At 50.1% G+C, this 21,087-nt stretch overlaps 1 protein-coding gene across 1 annotated transcript in view; it reads right to left on the bottom strand.

The window, feature by feature from the left end:
- Positions 1-21,087, bottom strand: part of Itga11 (integrin alpha 11) — a 106,125-nt gene that overhangs the window by 23,289 nt on the left and 61,749 nt on the right. Inside the window, exons 8-16 of the mRNA NM_176922.5 lie at positions 16,621-16,765; positions 16,044-16,209; positions 14,715-14,785; positions 9,042-9,186; positions 8,299-8,447; positions 5,379-5,519; positions 4,918-5,121; positions 2,956-3,086; positions 237-403 (exon numbers count right to left, since the gene is read on the bottom strand). Coding sequence (NP_795896.4) covers positions 237-403; positions 2,956-3,086; positions 4,918-5,121; positions 5,379-5,519; positions 8,299-8,447; positions 9,042-9,186; positions 14,715-14,785; positions 16,044-16,209; positions 16,621-16,765 — 1,319 coding nt within the window. The remainder of the gene's footprint in view (positions 1-236; positions 404-2,955; positions 3,087-4,917; positions 5,122-5,378; positions 5,520-8,298; positions 8,448-9,041; positions 9,187-14,714; positions 14,786-16,043; positions 16,210-16,620; positions 16,766-21,087) is intronic.

Here is a 21,087-nt window from a genome sequence, read left to right as displayed (position 1 = left end):
ATGTTCTTTTGTCCCTGCCCTTTCCCATCAGCCCTGCCCACTACCACTCTTGACCCTGCCAGGAATCCCTTGAAAGGAGAGCATCAGAGGAGACTCCAGCAGGCATCAAAGGTGTCTCAGGATGTGACCTGGTACTCAGACCCCATTTTGGAAAAGCCCCAGACTGAGAACTAGAACAATCTCGAGGCCCACAGAGAGACTGGAGCTTGGCTGACCGCCTAGGGAGGCTTGTTTACCGACGGTTGCTGTTTGGAAGTGGGGTGCCAGGAAGATGGGTATGAAGCAGAGGAAGGCGGCCAGGCAGGTGGCATCCCTGCCATTGCGCTTGCAGTCCTTGTGGAAGATGTTGATCTTGGAAGGCTCAAAGTGGAGGCTGGCGTTGATTTGAACTACAGGGCGGGCCCTGGAACAGAAAGGCAGGTGAACTAGGGCAGGGCTGGAGTTCTGACTGGGGCTGGAACCCTGGGGCTGAGGTACAGATCCAGACAGGAGTGGAGTCTATAAAACCTGCCTAGAGGGTGCAGTGTGATGGCCGGGACAGAGAGAGTTCAGGAAGCTACAAGAGAGGGAGGGAGGGAGGGAGGGAGGGAGGGAGGGAGGGAGGGAGGGAGAGAGAGAGAGAGAGAGAGAGAGAGAGAGAGAGAGAGAGAGAGAGAGAGAGAAAAGGGTCAGGGATCTGCACAGCCTGATCTCCTGGTGAGGACTCCTGCCTTCCCTTCATCCTTCCTGGCAGGCCCGATTTATACTTGAATCCACTAGAGGGAGGGGCTGGGGAGATAGCTCAGGGGTGCATTTTCAGAGAGACCTGGATTTGTTTTCCAGAGCCAACATATGTGGCAGCTCACAACCACCTGTAACTACAGTTCTAGGAGGATCTGGCACCCTCTTCTGGCCGTCATGGGCATCAGGATGCACGTGGTACACAGACAGATGTGCAGACAAAACATTCATAAAGTAAGAATTAGAAAGAAGAAAGAAAGTATTGGGAGCTGGACTGACCCAGGCTTTCTCAGAGCCCCCCTGAGAGGATAGAAGGCTAGCTCTGTGCCTGTGCTCAGGAGCAGACTTGGCAAGGCCAGCCTGGGGCTGAGGCCAGAGCTTTGAAGGAGTTAAGGTTTCAGTTCCTGGGAACTTGGCTGTTCCCCGTGAAGAGACTGGAGTCAACAGTCCCTAGGCTGCTGTGTGCTGCGATGCTCTGGAGATACCCAGCGTTCCCTTTGTGCAGCTTTGCTTGGTCAGCTTCCCGCTGAATGCATCCCATTTATGATGGTTCCTTATGACTTTGTTCCATATCTCTCCCTGAAAATAGTATATAAAACACTATATTTCCAAATAAGCTTGCTTGGTGTGATGGTTTGTATGTACTTGGGCTAGGGAACGGCACTCGTAGGAAATGTGGCCTCTTTGGAGTAGATGTGTCACTGTGGGTGTGGGCTTTAATACTCTCGTGTCCTAGCTGCCTGGAAGTCAGTCTTCTCCTAACTGCCTTTGGAACAAACAGTGGAACTCTCTGCTCCTCCACTCTTCCAGCACCACGCCTGCCTGGACACTGCTGTGCTCCCACCTTGATGATAATGGACTGAGCCTCTGAACCTGTAAACCAGCCCCAATTAAATGTTGTCCTTATAAGAGTTGCCTTGGTCGTGCTGTCTGTTCACAGCAGTAAAACCCTAACTAAGACACTTGACAAAGATATCATTTGTGCAAGACCTCCCAACCCCAAACTTCCCTGTCTCCTTATTTTCTGATCCCCTGCCTTATCTTGTTCTCTCTCTCTCAGAACCTATCACTGAAGAGCAACCTTCTGGTCCAGATCTGGAAGGAACAGTTGAGCGAAGCAAAGAGAAAAGCAAGAGAGCGAAACAAACCCCACGCTGGGTACAGAGTCTCGGTTGGTAGAGTGCTTGCCTGGTGTGCAGGAAGCTCTTGATATCCAGCACCAAATAAACAAGGTGAGGTGGGGAGACAAAGGCAGGAGGACCAGAAGTTCCAGCCATCCTTGGCTTCAGAGTGAGTTTACAAAGGAACAGAAAAGGCCTCCATGCCCAGGCTGCACCCCAGGTCACACTAGACTGAGCGAGACACGAACATGCTCTAAAGCTGTGTCTCAAGTTTTAATCTGCGTGCACCACTACCACCTGCAGACATCTTTTACAGCTCAGAGTCAGATGCAGTCAGTTGGCACAGGCTCTGCAAGGCTAATGAGCTCTGGAGTGAAGTTGAGTGGGAGATACACAGAGCACAATTGAGTGGGAAAGACTGGAAGTGCAGCCAGGAGGACCTGAAAGTAGCACTGAGTGACGGAAAGTTGGCTGCTTTTTCTTTCTTCTTCACTTTTTAAGTTAATGCAGAAAACCTAAATGATGACTTTAATCTCAGCAACATATATTTAAAAAGCTCCAATCAGCCAGTCTTTAATCTCAGCAGAGGCAGGTAGATCTCTGTGAGCTCGATCGAGACCAGCCGTGTCTACATAGTGAGTTCCAGGCTAACCAGGACTACATCTAAAAGTAGCAGCACACAAGAAGATGCATAGGCTTTTCTCAAACACTGATATGGAACCACACATGAGAAGGAAATGAGACCCAGGGGTTGGGAGAAAGAAACCCCCTAATCCACATCCATTCTCCCGCACAGGAGGGGAGGAGAATGCTTCTAGGAGGGGCTCAATAAGTTCTCTAAGTAGCCTGGGAGGCAGGAGTGGGACAGAAGCTGCAGGGAGCAGGGCTCAGGAAAAATTCTGAGGGTTGGAAACAGAAAGTGATCTCCAGTCTTAGAACTCCACCGAGGATAGAGAGTAGGACTCCAGGACCACACGGGCTGGGAGGGGCTCAGGGTTCATTTGGGTGACAGTAGTCAGAATCAAGAGGCAGAGACCCTGCAGCAGACCTTTGGAACCCTCTATTCAGTTAACCCTCAGGAGAGCCCTCCAGTTAGAAAAAGTAGGGAACCAACCACAAAACCACAGCGTTGCCCAGGGCGCCCACTGCTAGGTCCACAAGCCCATCCTCATTGAGGTCCAGTTGTCCGTGGATGCTGCAGCCAAAATGCTGCAGGCCAGGAGCCAGCTCCGAGGCTGTTATTCTCTGCAGGGACAAGAGAGAAAGGGTGTGTGTACTGTGAGCCAGGTTAGCTCCAGCGGGGACAGACATAATCCTGAGCTCTGAGACTCTGATGAGGCACCTGGGAAATCCTTACCTTTAAAGTCACTGTTTTGGATGAAAATGTGTCTCAAAATATAACCCAACAAGGCTTGATGGCTCACACTTACAATCCCAGTACTTTAGAGGTAGAAATTTCTGATCATGAATTCAAGACTGGCATGGCCTTGCCTCAAAAAACAAAACAAAAACAAAAACAAAACAAAACAAAACAAAACAAACAAAACAAACAAAAAACAACCAAGGGCTTGAAGGTGAAACTGAGTGGCGTGGTGTTTACCTGGAAGGTGCAAGACCCTAACACTGATCCTCAGCACCGTAAAAAATAAAATAAAGTACTTGTTCCATGTCAATGTATACTACCTGGCAGATAACAAATCCCCTGTCATCTCTGACCTGGGTGTATTTATTTGATTACCTTACTAATAAAATGTGTAGGCAAATTCTCGAGACTAGATACAACCATTTAGATCATTAGCTCACAACTGTAGGTACCTACACTGGGCTCTAACAACAACCAGCCAGGGAATGTGTGTGTGTGGGGGGTGTCTCAGGGGCCTACCCTTTATCACTGCACTATTATCTACTGATAGATTCTTGGAAAGAGGGACTCATTGTCTTTTAGTTGCATATCCACTGTTGAACCACCAGGCTCCAACATGTAGTTCCCATGGTCACACAGTTGGCCCTGGGTAATATTAGTCGGGGTTCCCAAAACAAAACAGACATGTATGTGTGAGAGATGTGTGTGTGTGTGTGTGTGTGTGTGTGTGTACAGAGGTGGTAGGTGGATCTCTGTTTGAGGACAGCAAGGGCCATGTAAGTCAACCTTTCTTCAAACAAACAAACAAACAACAAAAAACTCCATTCCTGCGCGCACACATACACACACACACACACACACACACACACACACACACATACACACACACACACACACACACACACACACAGAAAAAAGAAAACAGAGAACAGAAAAAGAGAGAAAGTGGAGTTGGAGGGATGGCTTAGTGGTTAGAACACTTGCTCTTCTGACAGAGAACCTAGATTTGATTTCCAGCACCTACATGGCACTTCATAGCCATCTTTCAGATGACAGTCCATAGCCATTTCTAACTCCAGTTGCATGGAATCTAACACCCCCATGGGCACCAGGCACATGCATTCATTTAGACATCACTCATACATAAAATAAATAAATCTAAAACAAAACCAAACCCAAAAAGTACTGGGCCCTTGCAGAGGACCTAGGTATGATTCCTGGCTCACAATGGTTTATCACTCCAGTTCTGAGGAAGTCAATGTTCTCCTGACCTCCTTGGGCACTACAAACACATGCAATGCAGGGGAAACATCTGTCTATAGAATTTCTTTTTCTTTAAAGAGAAAAGAAATTTTAAAAAGTGTTGGCAAATTTGTGTTGGATGAGAAGCTGAGACTCGAAAGATCTCTTTGTAGTAAAAATGGAACCCAGGTAGGAGCGGTCCAGGCCCAGCGGTTCCTGTCGGGGTAGTGATGTTTGGTGCCTGGGATTTTCATCTGGACTGATGTGGAAAAGATAAAGGTGTGTATGAGGACAGGATAGGGAAGTGCTAGACATACAATGCACCCATAGCAATATTTCCATGGGAGATAGGACAGGCAGGATCCTTCCTGTAGGAGGCCATGACAGGAAACAGAAGCACAGGAGTTCATGGGCGCTGCTCAGACTCTCCTGCTTTCTGCTCTACCCGGTCTCCCCACCACAGAGCCCCACCTGCATGGGCTTCTTCAGGATATTGGTTTGGAAGCCATGGAAGATGTAGATGGCCCCTCTGTGGCTGTCCTCCAGAGGGGCCCCCACCACCACATCATTGTAGGAATCTTGGTTGAGGTCTTGAACAGAGGCGATGCAGGACCCGAACCGGGCGTTCTGGTAGCTGTGGGAATCCTTCAGAGTGCCATTATAAACAAACCGGTTCTGTAAAAACCAAGGCCAGGGAGAGGCTGAGGAACAGCCTGTACCAAGTGGACTCTCTCCATTCCATCTTCCAGAACCCATCCTGATGACAGGAGCCCAGATACTAGAGCTCTGGGCAGAGAGGCTTCTGCCCGTCCCAGCTGGCTCCTGCAGGTGGTACCCGCCCTCCCAGGAACCTGGGTTCCCTTGAGGTTAACCAAGTCAGAGCAGGGCTCTGATGCCCCGAAGAGCTGGCTGGACCCTCCCGGCCACAGTACCTGTCTCAGGTTGTAGACATACACCTTGCCTCGCTCTCGGCCCTCGCTGAAGTACATGGGTGCACCCACCAGCAGCACATCTGTCACTCTGTCATCATTGACGTCCACTGAGGTAATCTCACTCCCAAAGTAGGAGCCTATCTGCGGCACACCATGGGAGAAGGATGGAGCGGGGTCCCCAATACTTAACTTTAATTGTGTTTATTTATTCTTCTGAGCAGCAATACGTTCTAGTGACAAAACCCAGAAATATTATAATGGCAAGAAAGGAAACTACAAAGAAGTATGAAGATTAAAAAAAAAAGTTACTTTTAGTCTCAACCCTCAGCCCCAGCCAGCAGGTGGGTTAACTGTATTTTCCTCTGCTCTGTTCTACTGAGTCTTTACATTGTCAGTTCTTATATATATATGAATACGTTATTTATTGTTACAATGAGGCCATTCTTCATCTTTCCTGAAGATGAAAGTATAACAATGTATAACATTATGGCAAAACAATGTATCCAGAGCCTTTTCTCCAGGACATAGTTTTCCTTGTGAAGGCCCCATTTAAGAAATGTATTCTCTGATGTCAGACATGTCTGCAAGGAAACACAACACTATCCACTCTCCAACTCTCCCCTCCAACTCCCCCAGTCCTAGTCTTCCTCATTCAACTCCACTCAACACTGTATCGTCAAAGAGCAGCGGGCTAAATACACTTAACATTGCCCATGTGAGTGTGTGTGTGTATGTGTGTGTGCGCGTGTGCGTGTGCGTGTGTGTGTGTACTGTGGTCACACGCCCAAAGAATGACTGCGCCTATACCTTAGTCTGGCTCTTAACCACTGAGCCATCTCTCCAGCCCTAGCCTGGTTATTTTGTTTTCCATGAGTTACGTGAAACCCAAAGAATTCTGGTTGTCTGGTGGGTCAGAAGCCTGGTTATTGTTTGGCCAGGCCTTTCTGACAATGGAAGTCTCCTTGTGCCACTATCTCTAGCCATATGATGACTATGTAGTCCTGGCTGTCCTGGTGCTTGCTATGTAGACCAGACTGGCCTAAAACTCGCAGAGGTCCACCTGCCTCTGCCTCTGCCTCTGCCTCCCGAGTGCCAGGAATAAAGGAGTGAGCCACCAGGCTCAGCTCAGATGTCTATTCTGAGGTCTAAAATCTTTAACAGGAGCTAGGGATGTGACTTAGATGGCAGAGTGCTTGCCTAGGAAGCCGAAGCTCCGAGTCTGAGCCTCAGCACCACATAAACCATGTGTGGTGGTGCACGCCTGTGATCCTAACATGGGAGGGAGAGGCAAGAGGTCACGAGGTCAAGGCAATCCTCAGCTATATAGTGAGTTTAGGGCCATCCTGGGCCACATCACACCCTTTCTCAAAAACAATATAAAGCACAAAACCTTTAAGGAGGAAGATAAAAAATACAGATAGGAGAAAAAGGAAATAATGAGCCCAGCTGGTGTGGGGAAGAGAGAGAGAGACGTCTCCACAGAGTAGTTGTAAGGCAACAGGAAACAAGTCTGAGGCTTCAGCTACGTGGGTCACAGTAATCTGGGTCTACTTAGTTTTGCTGCCTCCGGCACTAGGTTTCTTGTTCTGATGTTGGGGGTGGAGCTGGATTGGTTAACTAATGATAACCAATCACTAGTTACCAGCAAATTCCCTGCAGCTCCCAGGTCTAGCCTTTGCTCCTGAAGGAGCTGACCTTGAGTGGGTTGGAGCAGGCTGGAGCAGATGGGAGCAGAAGGGAGCCGGGTGGGGTGAGGTGGAGTGAGATGGAGGTTGGGGAATGGGGTGGAATATGAAATATGGGGGTGTGGGATTAATGGGGTGGGACAGGGGCAGTCGAGTGCAGCAGGGGTGATGGTGGAATGAAGTGGAGCAGGTTGGAGCGGGGCAGGGGGGAGTAGGGCAGAGTTTCCCAGTCTGAACATGAGGATCCCAGCAGTGCCCCACTGGCCTCGCAGAGGAGTGTCAGAATTGTGACCCGCTGTAGTTAGGGCTCAGGTTGCCATGAGAGGAGTGTATCCTGGTGACAGGCCATGAGCAGGAGAAGCTGTAGGATAGGCTCTTCTCAGGCTCTAAGTAATGAGGGAAGGCAGGACAGGGCCTGGGTGGGGCTTAGCTTGGGTCCAGGGTACCAGAGGATGCTGTCAGTGAGGAGATGCTAAGGCCTGGTCTAGGGGTTGCTAGGGAGTCAAGAGCCTGGGTTCTTAACCTGACTTGGTCAGGAACCTGCTGTAAGGGCTTGGAGAAGCTGTGTTGCTTCCTTGGCTGCTGCAATGATTCATTTGCTTCCTGTCACCATGCTTCTAACTGGCATCGTGACCATCTGACACAGCCTGCTACACAGCCTGATTATCAGCCACATCCCAAATGGGGCAGTGCCATTAGCAGTGAGCTTTGCATCCAGGGAAAAGAAGGAAGAGAGTGTCCCTGTGGGTCTTGCTGTGGGGTGAAAAGATGACACCAGGCAGTTCAAGGAGATGACTGTCCTTTCAGGATGCCCCAGGGCCAGGAGAACCCCAGGCCAAGTAGCTCTACACGAATGCTGCCTGTAGCCTCCGTTTCAGTGCACGTGAGGCAGACACTGACAGGGCAGGGTAGCAGCAGAGATTACCCAGCACTCTAGAGGCAAGCAGTCTATAAGCTGGAGGAAAGACATTGTCCCAGGCCCTCCCTGATGTAGCTCAGGAGTTGGGCTGGCTTTGAGGGGAGGGGCCAATGCAGGCCCTATGGCTGTTAGGGTAGTAATTGCGTTTGCAGGCATCCTCAACCACAGAGAGAATTAGACATGTGTCCACCCCACTGGGGAATACTTGTGGGTTTGGGACCTTCTTGCTGAGAGGGAAAAGACCCCTACCCAGTCTGCCTGGGTCAGACCCTAACCCTTGCCCACAGTCTGCTCCCTGCAGCCTGCCCTCCATTACCTGCTCGCCCCGAAGAGCCTGGTGGATGGTGAGGCTCCGGTTGTTGTGCATGCTGAATAGAATGACCTTGCCAGTATGGTTGAATCTGGGGGCTCCAGCCACATACACCCGCCCCTGCCTGGAGGACACAACCGACGTCACCGTGTACCCTGCAGAAGGAGGAGACAGGCTGGTCTCTGGTGCTGGGTGTTCAGTAGACCATGCCTAAGTTTGGCAAGGAGCTCAACCAAGCCAGAGGAGGAGCAATGAGTTCTGTTTCCCCCATGCACATGGATTAATCAAAAGAGCCCGGAGAGGCAGCTCAGTGGAGGGTGTGTGGTTGACTTATGCAAAGCCCTGTACTTGACCAATAACAAGACAAAACCCAAACAAAATGGAACAAAACAACAACAACAACAACAACAGCAACAAAAGCCCCTCAACAACAGCAAAAAACCAAACCAGACCCAGAATTATTTAATAAAAGGGAGAGTCTCTGGGTGTTGACCAGACTTGCACTCTGTCCTAGGGGAAGCAGGCCTAGTATGATGGGGCTGGGCCTGAAGCTTTAAGGCTCTGACAACTGAAGAGAGTCTGGAAGCTTCCACCGAAGACTACTTATGCTATGGGGAACTACCTGTCATTTATTCTATGTGTTTAGAAGCTGGCATGGGGTACGGGATACACCTAGGAGGAAGCCAGTCTTGTAGCTAGGTCTGGAATTGCCAACAGGCACAGATGGGCCCCTCAGCCCAGGGCCTCACCTAGGTATGCTGCATGGTTCTTCAGCTCCTCTGGAAACTCCTTAAGGTAGGACTCTCGGTGAGGAATCACCTTGCCAGCACTTGTCTCCTTCAGCACCGCCCCGTTCCAGTCATAGGCTCCCACAGCTCCCAGCAGGATCCCATCCTGGCCCCAGGGGAGAACATTGCTTCAGACAACTTCTAGGGACTGCTTGCTGAAGGGGGCCCAGGGTCTTGCAACCTCTGAGGTCCCACTAGCCACCTGGGGTACCTTTGCCAGGGGTGGCGACATAGAAACCCAGCTTCTAGCTGGCGATTGTAGCTTATAACCAAGCCTCAGAGAGTGTTGTGCCTCGTCTCATCCTAAGCACAAAATGGGTCAAGCTGATCTCAAGGGTGTGAATTTAGAAAGAGAAAAAGGAACATTCTAGAAATAAACTCCAAACCCAGGGCAAACCCTCCACATTTCCTTGGGATTTTAAATGGCCCATATCTCCTGTTACCTACTCCCAACCCCATTCCTTCAAGCCTTAGGTGACCTTTATAGCCTCTGAGCAGAGACCTTGAGGCTGAGAGAAGGCAGAGTTTTGCTTTCTAGGAACTGGGAGCTGTTTGGTAGAGTGTATGCAGAGCGGGCTGGGATGGGTTATGTAGATGAGCCAGGGGCATGGAGTTTGTTCCTTCACTGTTTTGGAGGATGCCTCCTGCCCACCCATTGGCTGCAGGATAAATGCATGCTGCCATGCCTGGGTATGAAGGCAGGAAGTGTCTGTATTTGATCAGTTCTTAAGAAATGGGTCCCTGTACCCTCCCACCTCCAATGTGAGTGACCCGCATGACCAGTGGGTACAGGAAGGCAAACAGCAAGCACTGAATGGGGGGATGGGACCTGGGTGGCAGTGCAAGACGAGGTGGTGAGAGCAGTGGTCTTCCCTCCCCTCCTGGGAGATGCAGGGCAAAGGCGGCTTCTTCTGTAGCTTGGCTTTGGGCTTTAATTTTCTTTTACTAACCAGCTTTCTTTCTGTTTAAGGGTCTGGGAAGTTAGCTCAGGTAGTGAAGCAATTGCTTTGCAGCCACAAGGACCTGTACTTAGCCCTGAGAACTCTTGAAAACCAGCATGGTGGCGTGTGCCCAAGACTCGGCTGGGGAGGGAGAGGCAGGTGGTCCCCGCTTGCTGACCTGCCAGCCTAGCCTATTTGGTGAGCTCCAGGTTAGCGGCAGACTCTGCCTCAAAAACAAAAAAACCCGAAAACACTCGGGTTGTTCGCTGGCTTCAGGGTACGTGCGACACGGGGTAATTGGTAGAGTGGTGGCCTAGCACATACAAAGCCCTGGGTTCCATCCTCAGTACCACATAAACTGGGCATGTTGGTGTGCGACAATAATCCTAGCACTGAAAGCAGAGGGGTCTAAAATCAAAGTTCTGTCTGTCTGTCTGTCTGTCTGTCTGTCTGTTATGTGTGTGTGTGTGTGTGTGCGCGCACTAGGGATAGAACCCAGGGCCTGAGCTGTGTTTAGCAAGCACTCTGCCAGCAGCAGCTTTGCATTTTTGCAGTACAGGAAGGTAAGGTCACCACCCTCAGTGACCATGAGCCCAGTTGGCTGGCTAGGTTCACAGTTTCCCTGCATTTTAAAAAGGCAAGTTGATCTTAGCCAACAGTTGAAAAGGCAAGTTCTCTGGAGGGAGAACTTTCCCTGTGGGATGTTTGGCAACTATAAATAAACCGTCCTGGGGAGAGCCTGATGCTCTGTCATGTTCAAAGCCAGGCTTTCTAATTAGCTCCCTGGCCGACTCAGCTGGGAAGCCCAGTGGGCGGGGCCAAGACTGAGGTCCAGAACTCCAAGTCCTGTTTTTCACTGCCGACATTCCTCGATTTTGGAGTATTTTCCTTCTTGATGGCACACTTTCTCATCCAGTCCCATGGGAGCCCACAGGGCCCTGTGAGGGGCCAGACTGTTCCTTATCTGCACATGAGGTTCAGAGAGAGGCAGCGGCTTCCCCAAGGTTACTCAGCAGGTCCGAGGCAGGCTGGGTCTTTGGTCAGCGGGTGGGTGGGGCAGAGAGGAAAGCGCCGGCTGGTTCTTTGAAGCTCCTCCTTCTGGATTCCCACCGGAGCCCCTCTGGGAGGAGGGCACTCCTTTCCTCCTGTAAGCTTGCTGAGTCCTTGTATCCTGGTGAGGCTTCTGAAGTGGTGCCTGTGGCTTTCCAGGGACCTCTGGTGTGCTGGGAAAGGCCAGCTCCACCCAGTGCATGACCCTGCTCCCTGAGTGGAGTCTGAGGATTATATTGGGCGTCAGGAGCAAGGAGCAAGGCCAGCTCTGTCTTTGTTTGTTTGTTTTTCGAGACAGGGTTTCTCTGTGTAGCCTTGGCTATCCTGGAACTCACTTTGTAGACCAGGATGGCCTGGAACTCAGAAATCTGCCTGCCTCTGCCTCCTGAGTGCTGAGATGAAAGGTGTGTGCCACCACCCCTGGCTGCAAACTCTGTATTACCTATTCTTGCCCGACGACACTGCAACAGGATCCTTCCACACATGTTTATTGAGCTTGATTGCAGAGGCGAAGTGACCCCAAGCCCAGAACTGGTGCTGCTTATATAGGCCTAGGAGAGGCGTGTCTCACACCTGGATTGGTTGTGCTTGGGTTATGCTTACCACCTCATTTGCATGCTTACATCTGATTGGTTAGCTTCTCTCTCATCTGATTGGTTAACTTCTCTCTCATCTGATTGGTTAATTTTGGTTAGTTCTCAAAACCTCATCTTGGCAAAAAAACTTTACTGCCTATGTATGTGTGGTGGCCAGCGGTAGCCAGCGCCACCCTGCAACGGCACATGTGGCTTCCCACAACCTATGCCGTTTTGCCCTGGCTACAGATAACCTTGTGTCCTCAGTGGGAGACCTTTCCCCAAAGTGGCCTTGTTGGGGACAGATGTATACGAAGGCCATCCAAACAAATGTCCTGTGTCCCTGTGCCACAGTCTTTTCCCAGATGACCTCCCAGCACCCCACCCCCAAGTATCCTGAATCTGGAGAAAAACAAACAAATCCAGAAGATGCACCGGAAGTAGCCCAGCACTGGTGGGGGAAGGCAGGCATGTGGCATCTGGGGAGAGTGACATCTGTGGTCCCATGTTTCTTCATGGGCCTGTCTGCATTTCCTGATTTGTGACTTCCCAGCCACCCTAGAATTATGGGCCACTGAGCTTCCTTCCATGACACAGCCCAGTGTTTCCACCTGTGTGGCCTTAACTGTAGGAACTATTCCAGAGAATGTCTAGAGCCCTGGCTTCTGACTGGGGTGGTTCTGCCCCACAAGTGATACGTGGCAGTATCTGGAGACATTCTTGGCCACATTGGTTCAGGGTGGTGGTAGGGTGTTACTACAGAGGGTCAAAGTGCTGTCGCTTTCATGGAACCCTGAGTAGGGGGAGTTCTCCAGGACCCCACAAATGGTTTATAAATCCCTCCATCTTCCTCCAAGGCCTTGAGGCCCTAAACTTGAGTCTGTTCTCCATCTGGAGGTGGGGATCCCGTCTAGAAGTTTCCTAGCATGGTCACGCAGCTTGGTTCTCTAGTTGTCAGGGAGTCTGCTTCTCATTAGAGCTACTGGAACTCCTGGTGGATGATCTCTGCATTCATTTCCAAACATCAGTGAAACCATTGACTCCAAACTGTGGTACAGGTTGGCCATGAGTCTGTAGTTAGTCTTTCTGATAGCCATTTTTTTTTGAATGTTCTTTCCACTTTCTGCAAACTAGAGTTTCTGGCTCTGTGGGTTTTTTCCTGTGGCCTTAATCTTCTGTTCTTGACCTGGGACTGTGAGACTCTATGAACACCCAGTGATGCCGTGGCTTGCATCCTGTTTATCCTTTTCATCTTTGACAACTCAGACGCTAGTTTCCAAAGGGAAGGAGATGAGGATTGGGGCTTTTCTTCTGCTCTCAGAACAATCCATGGGCTGGGACACCTTTCTTTTGGACAGAACTGAACAGGCTCAGGGAGCTTCGGGCTCCTTCGGCATATTTTCAGATGGTGGCTTTTGGAGGTCATTTGTCCTCACTTCTGGAGGAAGTGTCAGGGTGTGGTGTGATGGCTGATGTTGACTGACAACTTGACAGATCTAGAATCCCCTCGAAGACAAACCTCTGGGCATATCTGTGAGGGGGCGTCTAGACTGAGTTAGCGGAGCTGAGAAGGCACACCCTAAATCATTCCATGGGCTGGGGGCCAGCAGAGCATGGTATCCATCCTCGGCTTCCTAACTCCGGAAGCCGTGTGCCTAGCTGTCCCCAGCTCTTGCCACTGTGCCTTCCCTGCCATCACGATGGGCTGCATTTTTGAAGTGTGAGCAAAGATAAGTCCTTCTGTCCTCCCCTCCCCGCCTCTCTTCCCCCTCCCTCCTCCCCTCTCCCTCCCTCCCTCCCTAAGCTCCTTTTGTCAGGTGTTTTACTGCAGCAATAAGTCCAACTACGACTCTGAGCTTTCCCAGAATCAGTCCCACCGTGGTCCAGGACTCAGACTCAGGCTGAAAGGCTGGGTACATGGCCTCAATGTCCACAGCAACCTGGCTGACCCTGACCACCTGGTGCTACAGTCCCTATAGCAACCTGCCTGACTCTGAGAGCAGAGGCACTGGGTTCCTGGGACAGAATGGTTGTTGTCAACCATGATATCAGTGGCCTGGCTCTGGAAAACCCTGGGCTTTAAAATAGCACTGAGCCATTCCTTTATTTGGACGGTTCTGTGTTAGTTTGCTGGCTGGAGCATAGCTGGAAGAGCATGCGCTGACACTGACGCTCTGAGCTGGCATGCTTCCCTATGTGGGACTCCCAGGGTTTACTTGTTCATTTATTAAACTTTCCAGGAACACTGACTTTGTCTGTCTGTGACGGTCCAGCCTCCCTGTCAAGTCAAGCCTCGGGTGACCATGGCCCCTGACACCGCATACTGTTATCCACTCCTTTACTGTGAGGGACTGTTGTGGTCCAGTGCAGAGTCTGAACAGAGATAGATTTTGCAAGCCACCTGCTGGAGCTAGAACCTGTAGATACCTTCCCAACATGGATATAAGCTCTGCCCCAGCCTGCACAGGTCACCTCAGACATTGCTGCTATCCCAGACTGCACTGGCCACCTCAGACACTGATGCTACCAAGCACTTGCTGTTGATTTTGTCACTTGACCTGATTTTTGCTTAGAATTCTCTGGTCTGAATGAGACTTTGGGCCCTGGGAGGGACCTCCACGCCATACTCTGTTTCTTGCCGGTGGGCTGCTGGGTGTGTTTAACATGTACATGAGCTGGCTTCTGAAGCAGGCAGGAGGCAATAGAAAGAAGTCGAAGACCTTAACTTCCCCATCCCAGTCCTCAGAAGATTCTAGGAGGCAAAGAGACACCACAAAAGAGACAAGAGAGCCATAGAGGGTAGGAGGACAGCTAGACCAGGAAGAGTAAGAAAAGAGAGGAGGTGGGGGTGGGGGGAGCAGGAGAGGGAGAGGGAAAGGGAGGAGAAGGAGGAGGAGGGGGAAGAGGGGGAAGAGGGGGAAGAGGGGGAAGAGGGGGAAGAGGGGGAAGAGGGGGAAGAGGGGGAAGAGGGGGAAGAGGGGGAAGAGGGGGAAGAGGGGGAAGAGGGGGATGAGGAGGGGGATGAGGAGGAGGAGGAGGAGGAGGAGGAGGAGGAGAGGGTCCTGTACCTCTACCACATGTGAAGAAAAGCCAGTCTGCGACATCTCCAGCCCAAAAGAGGTCTCATTCTTGTTGGTGCCTAAAATAGGAGTGAGAAGATGTCAGCTCTGTATCACTGGTTAGCCCATGGGTCCCGTTTCCTGGGATACCCTGGGAACTGGGGTTCTTTTCTGAGAGGAACCCTGAGGTGAGGCTCATTCCCATCGGTCACAGGATTTGGTTGCTGGTACCTAAGGCTTATCACCACTGTGGACTCACACACGAAAGGCCACATGTGGGGAAAGCCCACTCCACAGAGGGGCCCTTGAACAAGCAAGCCATCAAAACACATTCTCATCACTGGAAGTGACCATTCACAGGAGGGCCCACTGGTTTGACTATCTGAGTTCCAGGGTTGTGTCAAGGCCCAAGCCCAAGCTTAGGAGGCCACTGTGGTCTCTGCACATGTTTGTTGAGTGCCATTTCTGGCTTGGGAGGCCACTGTGTTCTCTTTGCACATGTCTGTTGAGTGCCATTTTCACACATTGCAGACCTCTCAAGCTCTGGGATGCTCATTGCCTCTTATTTCTCTCCATAACTCTCACAGATGCTGAGAGCCCTATGTGAACCGTCCATCACAGAACCCCATGTGAGAACGGTCCATCACAGAAATACACAGCAAGAATGAGGTCTCTGCAAACAGGATTCTTTGCAGGGCTGCCCCAGATGCTGCTCTACTGGGGGATTAAATCCTGCTCTTGTTTTTTGAGACAGAGTTCCATATAACCCAGGCTCACCATGTAGCCAAGGTTGGCCTTATTCCTGCCCTCACAGGCGAGCACGCCTTGCTTGGTTTGGTTTTATGCAATGCTGGTGCTTGAAATCAGGGCTTCATGAGTGTTAGGTAAGTACTCTTCCAACTGAGCCACAGCCCCAGGCTCAAGTATGGTTTTGATCTACACATAGATATGGAGTGGTAGAGTGAGACCTTGTGACATGTACAGTCTGTGTCAGGAAATGGAGTCAGGCTGGGTTCAAACAGAGGCAGACACAGAAAATATAGGAGTACATGGTGGAATCTTAACTTAGGGAAACGGTGCATAAGTTTTCAGTGTAAGTCTGTCATAAGCACTCCTAGTACATATTTGCTAATTCAATCCCCTCACCAAACACACACACACACACACACACACACACACACAAAGTCCTCAGCAGTCTCAGAAAACCCAGCCCAGTCAGATCCAGTAGAGTGGTGCCCACTAGTGGGCAGTTTGGGTAAAGCAATGGTTTCTGCTAAACCATTGTGCTCGGTGAAATTATAGTCCTTGGACTGAGGTATAAACTTATAAGCAGGTCACCTTCCAAGCTGAAGATCCTGTCCCCAAGGGCATCAACAATGTCCTTCAGGGCCGCCTCATCTGTGACGTTGAAGAAGTGCTTGTCGTCAGGGTCGCTGGCGATGTATTTGATTTCATTTAGAAAAGTCTCTGGATTGATCCCCCTGCGGTTGTAGTAGCCCAAAACCTGCCAGGGAACAGAGGTCGGGACGACAAAACGGAATGTAGTATTGATTTCTCCACACTCACAGACCCCCACACCAAGGACTCTGAGGTGGACTGCAGCCATGAGCCTTTCTCAAGGAGACACTGGCATTTTGAAAAAGATATCTTTGGAGGTACTAATAAGACCCCTGAAGTTAGCTGGGGTTCTGGAATCTGGTAGATTGCAGTACTTGCTTTTTTTTTTTTTTTAACTCCCCGGATAAAGAAGAGAAATCCACCCCACACCCCGCTCAACCTGTTGTTCGGAGGAAGATGCCGTTTGAGCCTTTGCTAGGGAGCCAGGCTTCCTAGAATCTCAGTGTATGTGTGTTTGTGTGGGTGAGGCCAGAACCTCTGAGCATAGCCAGTGTAACCAGGCAGGGGCAGGACTTACGGCCACAGCGTATCTGGTCACGTTGTCCTTCTCGCTCTGCCGGATCACCTTCTCCAGGTCTGGGCTGTCGTGGGATTCCCCGTCCGTGATGACAATCATCACTTTCTTGGCCCCTTTTCTTCCACCCTTCTGGAAAGCCTCCGAGCTGGAACGGGACACAGGGGTGGGTCAGAAGAGAAACTCGGGGCTGGGGCAGCCTGGTGTCCTTCCTCTAGGGGGCAGCCACCAAAGCCACAACTGAGACCCCGTGGGCACTCCAACAGCTAAGGGGCTTCCACCAGTTGCTCAGCTGGGTCTTGGATGTGCATGTGCAAGTACATGTGCGTGTGTACACTGTTTGAGTGTGAGAGTGAACATTTGCATGTAGAAGCCAGAGGCTGTTGGGGCATCTCTTTCTATCATACTCCCATCTTATCTTTGTGAACACGGAGCTCACAGGTTCACCAAGACAAGCTTGTCAGTAGCTGCTAGAATCTGCCTGCCTCCACTTCCCAAGCACTGGAACTACAAGCATGCAGCCAGTGTCCTGTGGGTGTGAAGATCTCAACTCAGGTCCCCATGGTTGTGTGGCAAACACTTCACCAACTGAGCCATCTCTCCTGGCTCCACATCTGCTGTGTTAAAAAAGTATAAGCCCTCTTTGAAGCGCAGCTCTGCAGTTTGAGTGGTAGGAAGGAGGGGGGACCATGGGTGGGCAACCCTGAGTGGGATAAGTCAGTAGCTAAAAACCAAGCTGTACGTTAGAATCTCTTGGTAGGAGGCTTAAACATTTTTTGATGCTTGTGTTCTGTCTAGACCCATGAGATCAGACACTTGGAGGGTATGGCCTGGGCATCGACATCTCTCTCTCTCTCTCCTCCCTCCCTCTCTCCCTTCCTTCCTCCTTTCTTCCCTCCCTTCCCTCCCTCCCTCCCTCCCTCCCTCCCTCCCTCCCTCCTTTCCTTCCTTCCTTCCTTCCTTCCTTCCTTCCTTCCTTCCTTCCTTCCTTCCTTCCTCCTTTCTTTCCTCCCTCCCTCCCTTCCTTTTTTCCCCTTCCTTCTTTTTTCTTTCTACTTTTCCATATGTGATATGGTATACACACGTGTGTGAGTATGTGTGTGTGTGAGCATGTGTGTGTATGAGTGTATGTGTTAGTGTGTGTGTGTGTGTGTGTGTGTGTGTACACCAGAGATCGACATTAGGTGTCTTTCTTGCTCACTCTCCAATTTATATACAGAGGCAGGGTCTTTGACATGTTTAGCCAGCTTGTTCTAGGGACCCCACATCTTACCTCCCACTGGGATTGCAGGCAAGCCACCATGCCTGCCTGGCGTTTCTATGGGTTCTGGAGATCTGACTTCTAGCCCTCATGCTTGTACAGCAAGCTCTGCCTGCGGAGCATCTCCCTAGCCTGGCACCGAGATTCCTCACAGGGCACTGGATGTTCAAGAGTCACACCCCCCCTTCCGTAAGGACTGAGCATGTGGGGTTCCGGAGATTTAACATCCTAACCTCTGGCCCACAGTGCATGTAGGGTGCTGTTGCCCAAACTTCTGACTTCCCCCACCAGCATCACCTTTCACTCTATTTGTGGAAACACTGATTATCAAACTCAGAGAAAATATTGCTCTGATTTGCTTTTTAAAAATCTCTTGTCAGCACAGAAGCCTGGCCCAGAGGCTCTTAAGCTGGCAATCAGCGTCAAAGAATGAGAAACTAACTCTTGGTGCCTCTGCAGCGTTTTAGACTGAGAGGTTCAGGCATGTCTTCCCGGAGAGTCTGGCCTTGCAGGTAGTCTTAAAGATTTAAAGTCACACTAGACACCAGCAGTTCCTATGGTTCCGGTGCTCAGTGAGGCAGGAAAGATGGTCCACTGACTTAAGTTTTACAGTATCCAGTCCTAGGACCAGAAGGCTGGGGAGACAGAGCCATCTTTTTGTGTGCTGGTCAGCTACTGGCTGGTGCATATGGTTTGAGAGTCACACAGCCTGGACTGAGTGAGTTCAGAGCTTCTTCAAGCTGCTAACAGGAAGCTGTGGCGAGCAAAAGCCACCTGATGCTCTCTCAGCAGCTCTGACATAGTCTGGATATGAAGGCTCACAAAAACCTAATACTTGTAGTATGAGCCATGGAAGGGCCGCAGGAGGACACACAGCATAGCTAGAACAGAGTTTGGGCTGAAGTTTAACCTCATGGAGGAAGAAATGGGTTATCTCAAAGGAGATTCTCCATCTTCCCATGACTTCTCTGAAGGGTTAGACCTAGAAAGAAAACTCCATGCAAAAATGTATGGCACCAGGGGCCAGTGAGGTGGCTCATCAGGGCACATGCCACCAACCCAGACAACTTGTGTCTAAGCCCTGGGACTGACAAGGTAGAAGGAGAGAAAGAGAAGTGACCCTCGCAAGTTGTCCTCTGGTCTCCACATGCACGCTGTGGCACATGTGTTCATACATGTGCACGCATACACACTAAATAAATAAAAGTAATCAGAAACAGCGTGGCACAGGGCAACATTTCACTGTGTATGGAGCCAAGATAAATCCAGAGACGTGTTCCCATATGGTGACTGGCGTGCGCTTCCCCATGGGTCTGTCATAGTGGGATTTTAAACTGTGATTTTGTGTCGTGTAAAGGGACTTGGATCTTCTCCTTTGTAAATTAGATTATGAATTCTTCAAAAAGAATTTTACACTTGCAGCTGGTGGTACCATTCTAGAGAACAGACACTGTGGAAATTTAGCCCATTTCCTGCCCTAACCAGCATTGGCTACATTTTTCTTAGAGAAGACCTGGAACTCACTTTTGTTTGCTTGCTTGCTTGCTTGCTTGCTTCCTTCCTTCCTTCCTTCCTTTTCTCCTTTTTTAAAAAAACATTTATTTATTTATTTTTTTATTGTCTGCATGTAGGTATGTGCACCATGTACATGCCTCATGTCTGAGGTTATCAGAAGAGGGTATCAGATCCCCTGGAACTGGAGTTACAGATGGTTGTGGGCAACCACGTGGGCTCTAGGAACTAAGCCTAGGACTTCTGTAAGAGTAACCAGTACTCTTAACTGCTGAGCTATCGTTTCATCCCAAGGTATAGGTTTTCACAGAGGTAATCCAGGTTCTTGGTGGTTCCCTGTCACCTCTGTGAGCTAGCTATTCATTCTCCTCAGCATACACTGTGCCCTTTGCTGATTTCTGGAGGGTGCTGGGCATGTGCCGAGCCTCAGAGCTGCCTGCTCAACCCATGGTACCCCCTTGCAGCCCACTGGTTGGTCTGCACCCTCAGCTCTGCTCAAGGTCACTTCAGCGGTGGCAACCCTGCCTCCCTGTTGACAGGCCTCCCCGGTGGAGGTCATGCCTTTCAAATTTGAGTTAACACTTGTCAGAGCCCTCTGCTGGTTGGGACCCACCAAGGTCAGGGTCCACAGACTGCCATCTTTGTAACCCTTTGGATCTGTGGCTTAGATCTTGACCTTGAAGTAGAAAAAATAAAAACAAAACAAAGACACAAAACAAAACCAAGTGAGCAACAACAGAATGGATTGGAGATAACGGAGCGAGGAGAGAAAGCTGCTCACCTTCAGATGCTGGTGAGCACCTGGTAGCATAAACCTACAGTTGCAGGTACTTGGGGGCTTGAGGATAGCCTGGGCTATGTAGCAAGACCTCGTCTCAAGAAAAAGCAATTAGGACTGGAAATATAGCTTAGTTGCAGAACACTTATCTAGAATAATAAAGTCATGGTTCCATCCAAGTTCTGCAAATCAGTCCATCCATCCGTCAATCAAAGAATTAGCTATAATTTGGGACCAAAAGATGGCAGGTTCCAACATTAGAAAAACATCACTGGAGGTAGAGATTGCAACCCCAGTAGTGCTCCTGAGCCACGAGGTGATCAAATTGTCCTATGAGTCATGTCACATCATGGACTTGAGGTTGGATGGCTGCAAAATGAACCCAAATCAGTGACCTTTATCCCCACCCTAGCCACTTAGCTTCAGAATAGGAAAGTAATTGCTCTATGTTCATTGGCTTCCATCATTGCCATAAGAAAGGCCTGTGTGTGGAAGACTCACTTCTCACTCTAATGATGGCTAAAGAGCAAAATGGCCTGTTCCTTGTGAGGAAGAGTTGAGAGCCATCATTGAGTGGAGGAAGTGTTATTCACAAACAGAACATGGGAGCTGAGTGTTGACGTTTTCAGAGGAGTCCCACCGAGGCTGGAAAAGTCATGATCTGACCACATGAAATCCTGCTCCGTCTAAATGGCTCCTACACTGTGGAGTTCTGCCAAACACATTCACCAACTCTGAAGAGGTGGGACTGTGAGGCGATGGGACTGTGATCTCAGTGACCGTAGTGAAAGTCACACTAATGGCTGTACAATTTAAACATAAAATATAAGTGATTTTTCATGTTGTCAGTGTAGGCGTCTAGACCTCGCGTGGTAAGACCTTTAATATCAGCTGATTACATGGGATGTCGGGGAGGGGA

Source organism: Mus musculus, chromosome 9, assembly GCF_000001635.26.
Source record: "Mus musculus strain C57BL/6J chromosome 9, GRCm38.p6 C57BL/6J".
Taxonomy (NCBI): Eukaryota; Metazoa; Chordata; class Mammalia; order Rodentia; family Muridae; genus Mus; species Mus musculus.
Note: the sequence above shows the minus strand (reverse complement) of the source record. Positions and strands in the feature narration are given on the sequence as shown.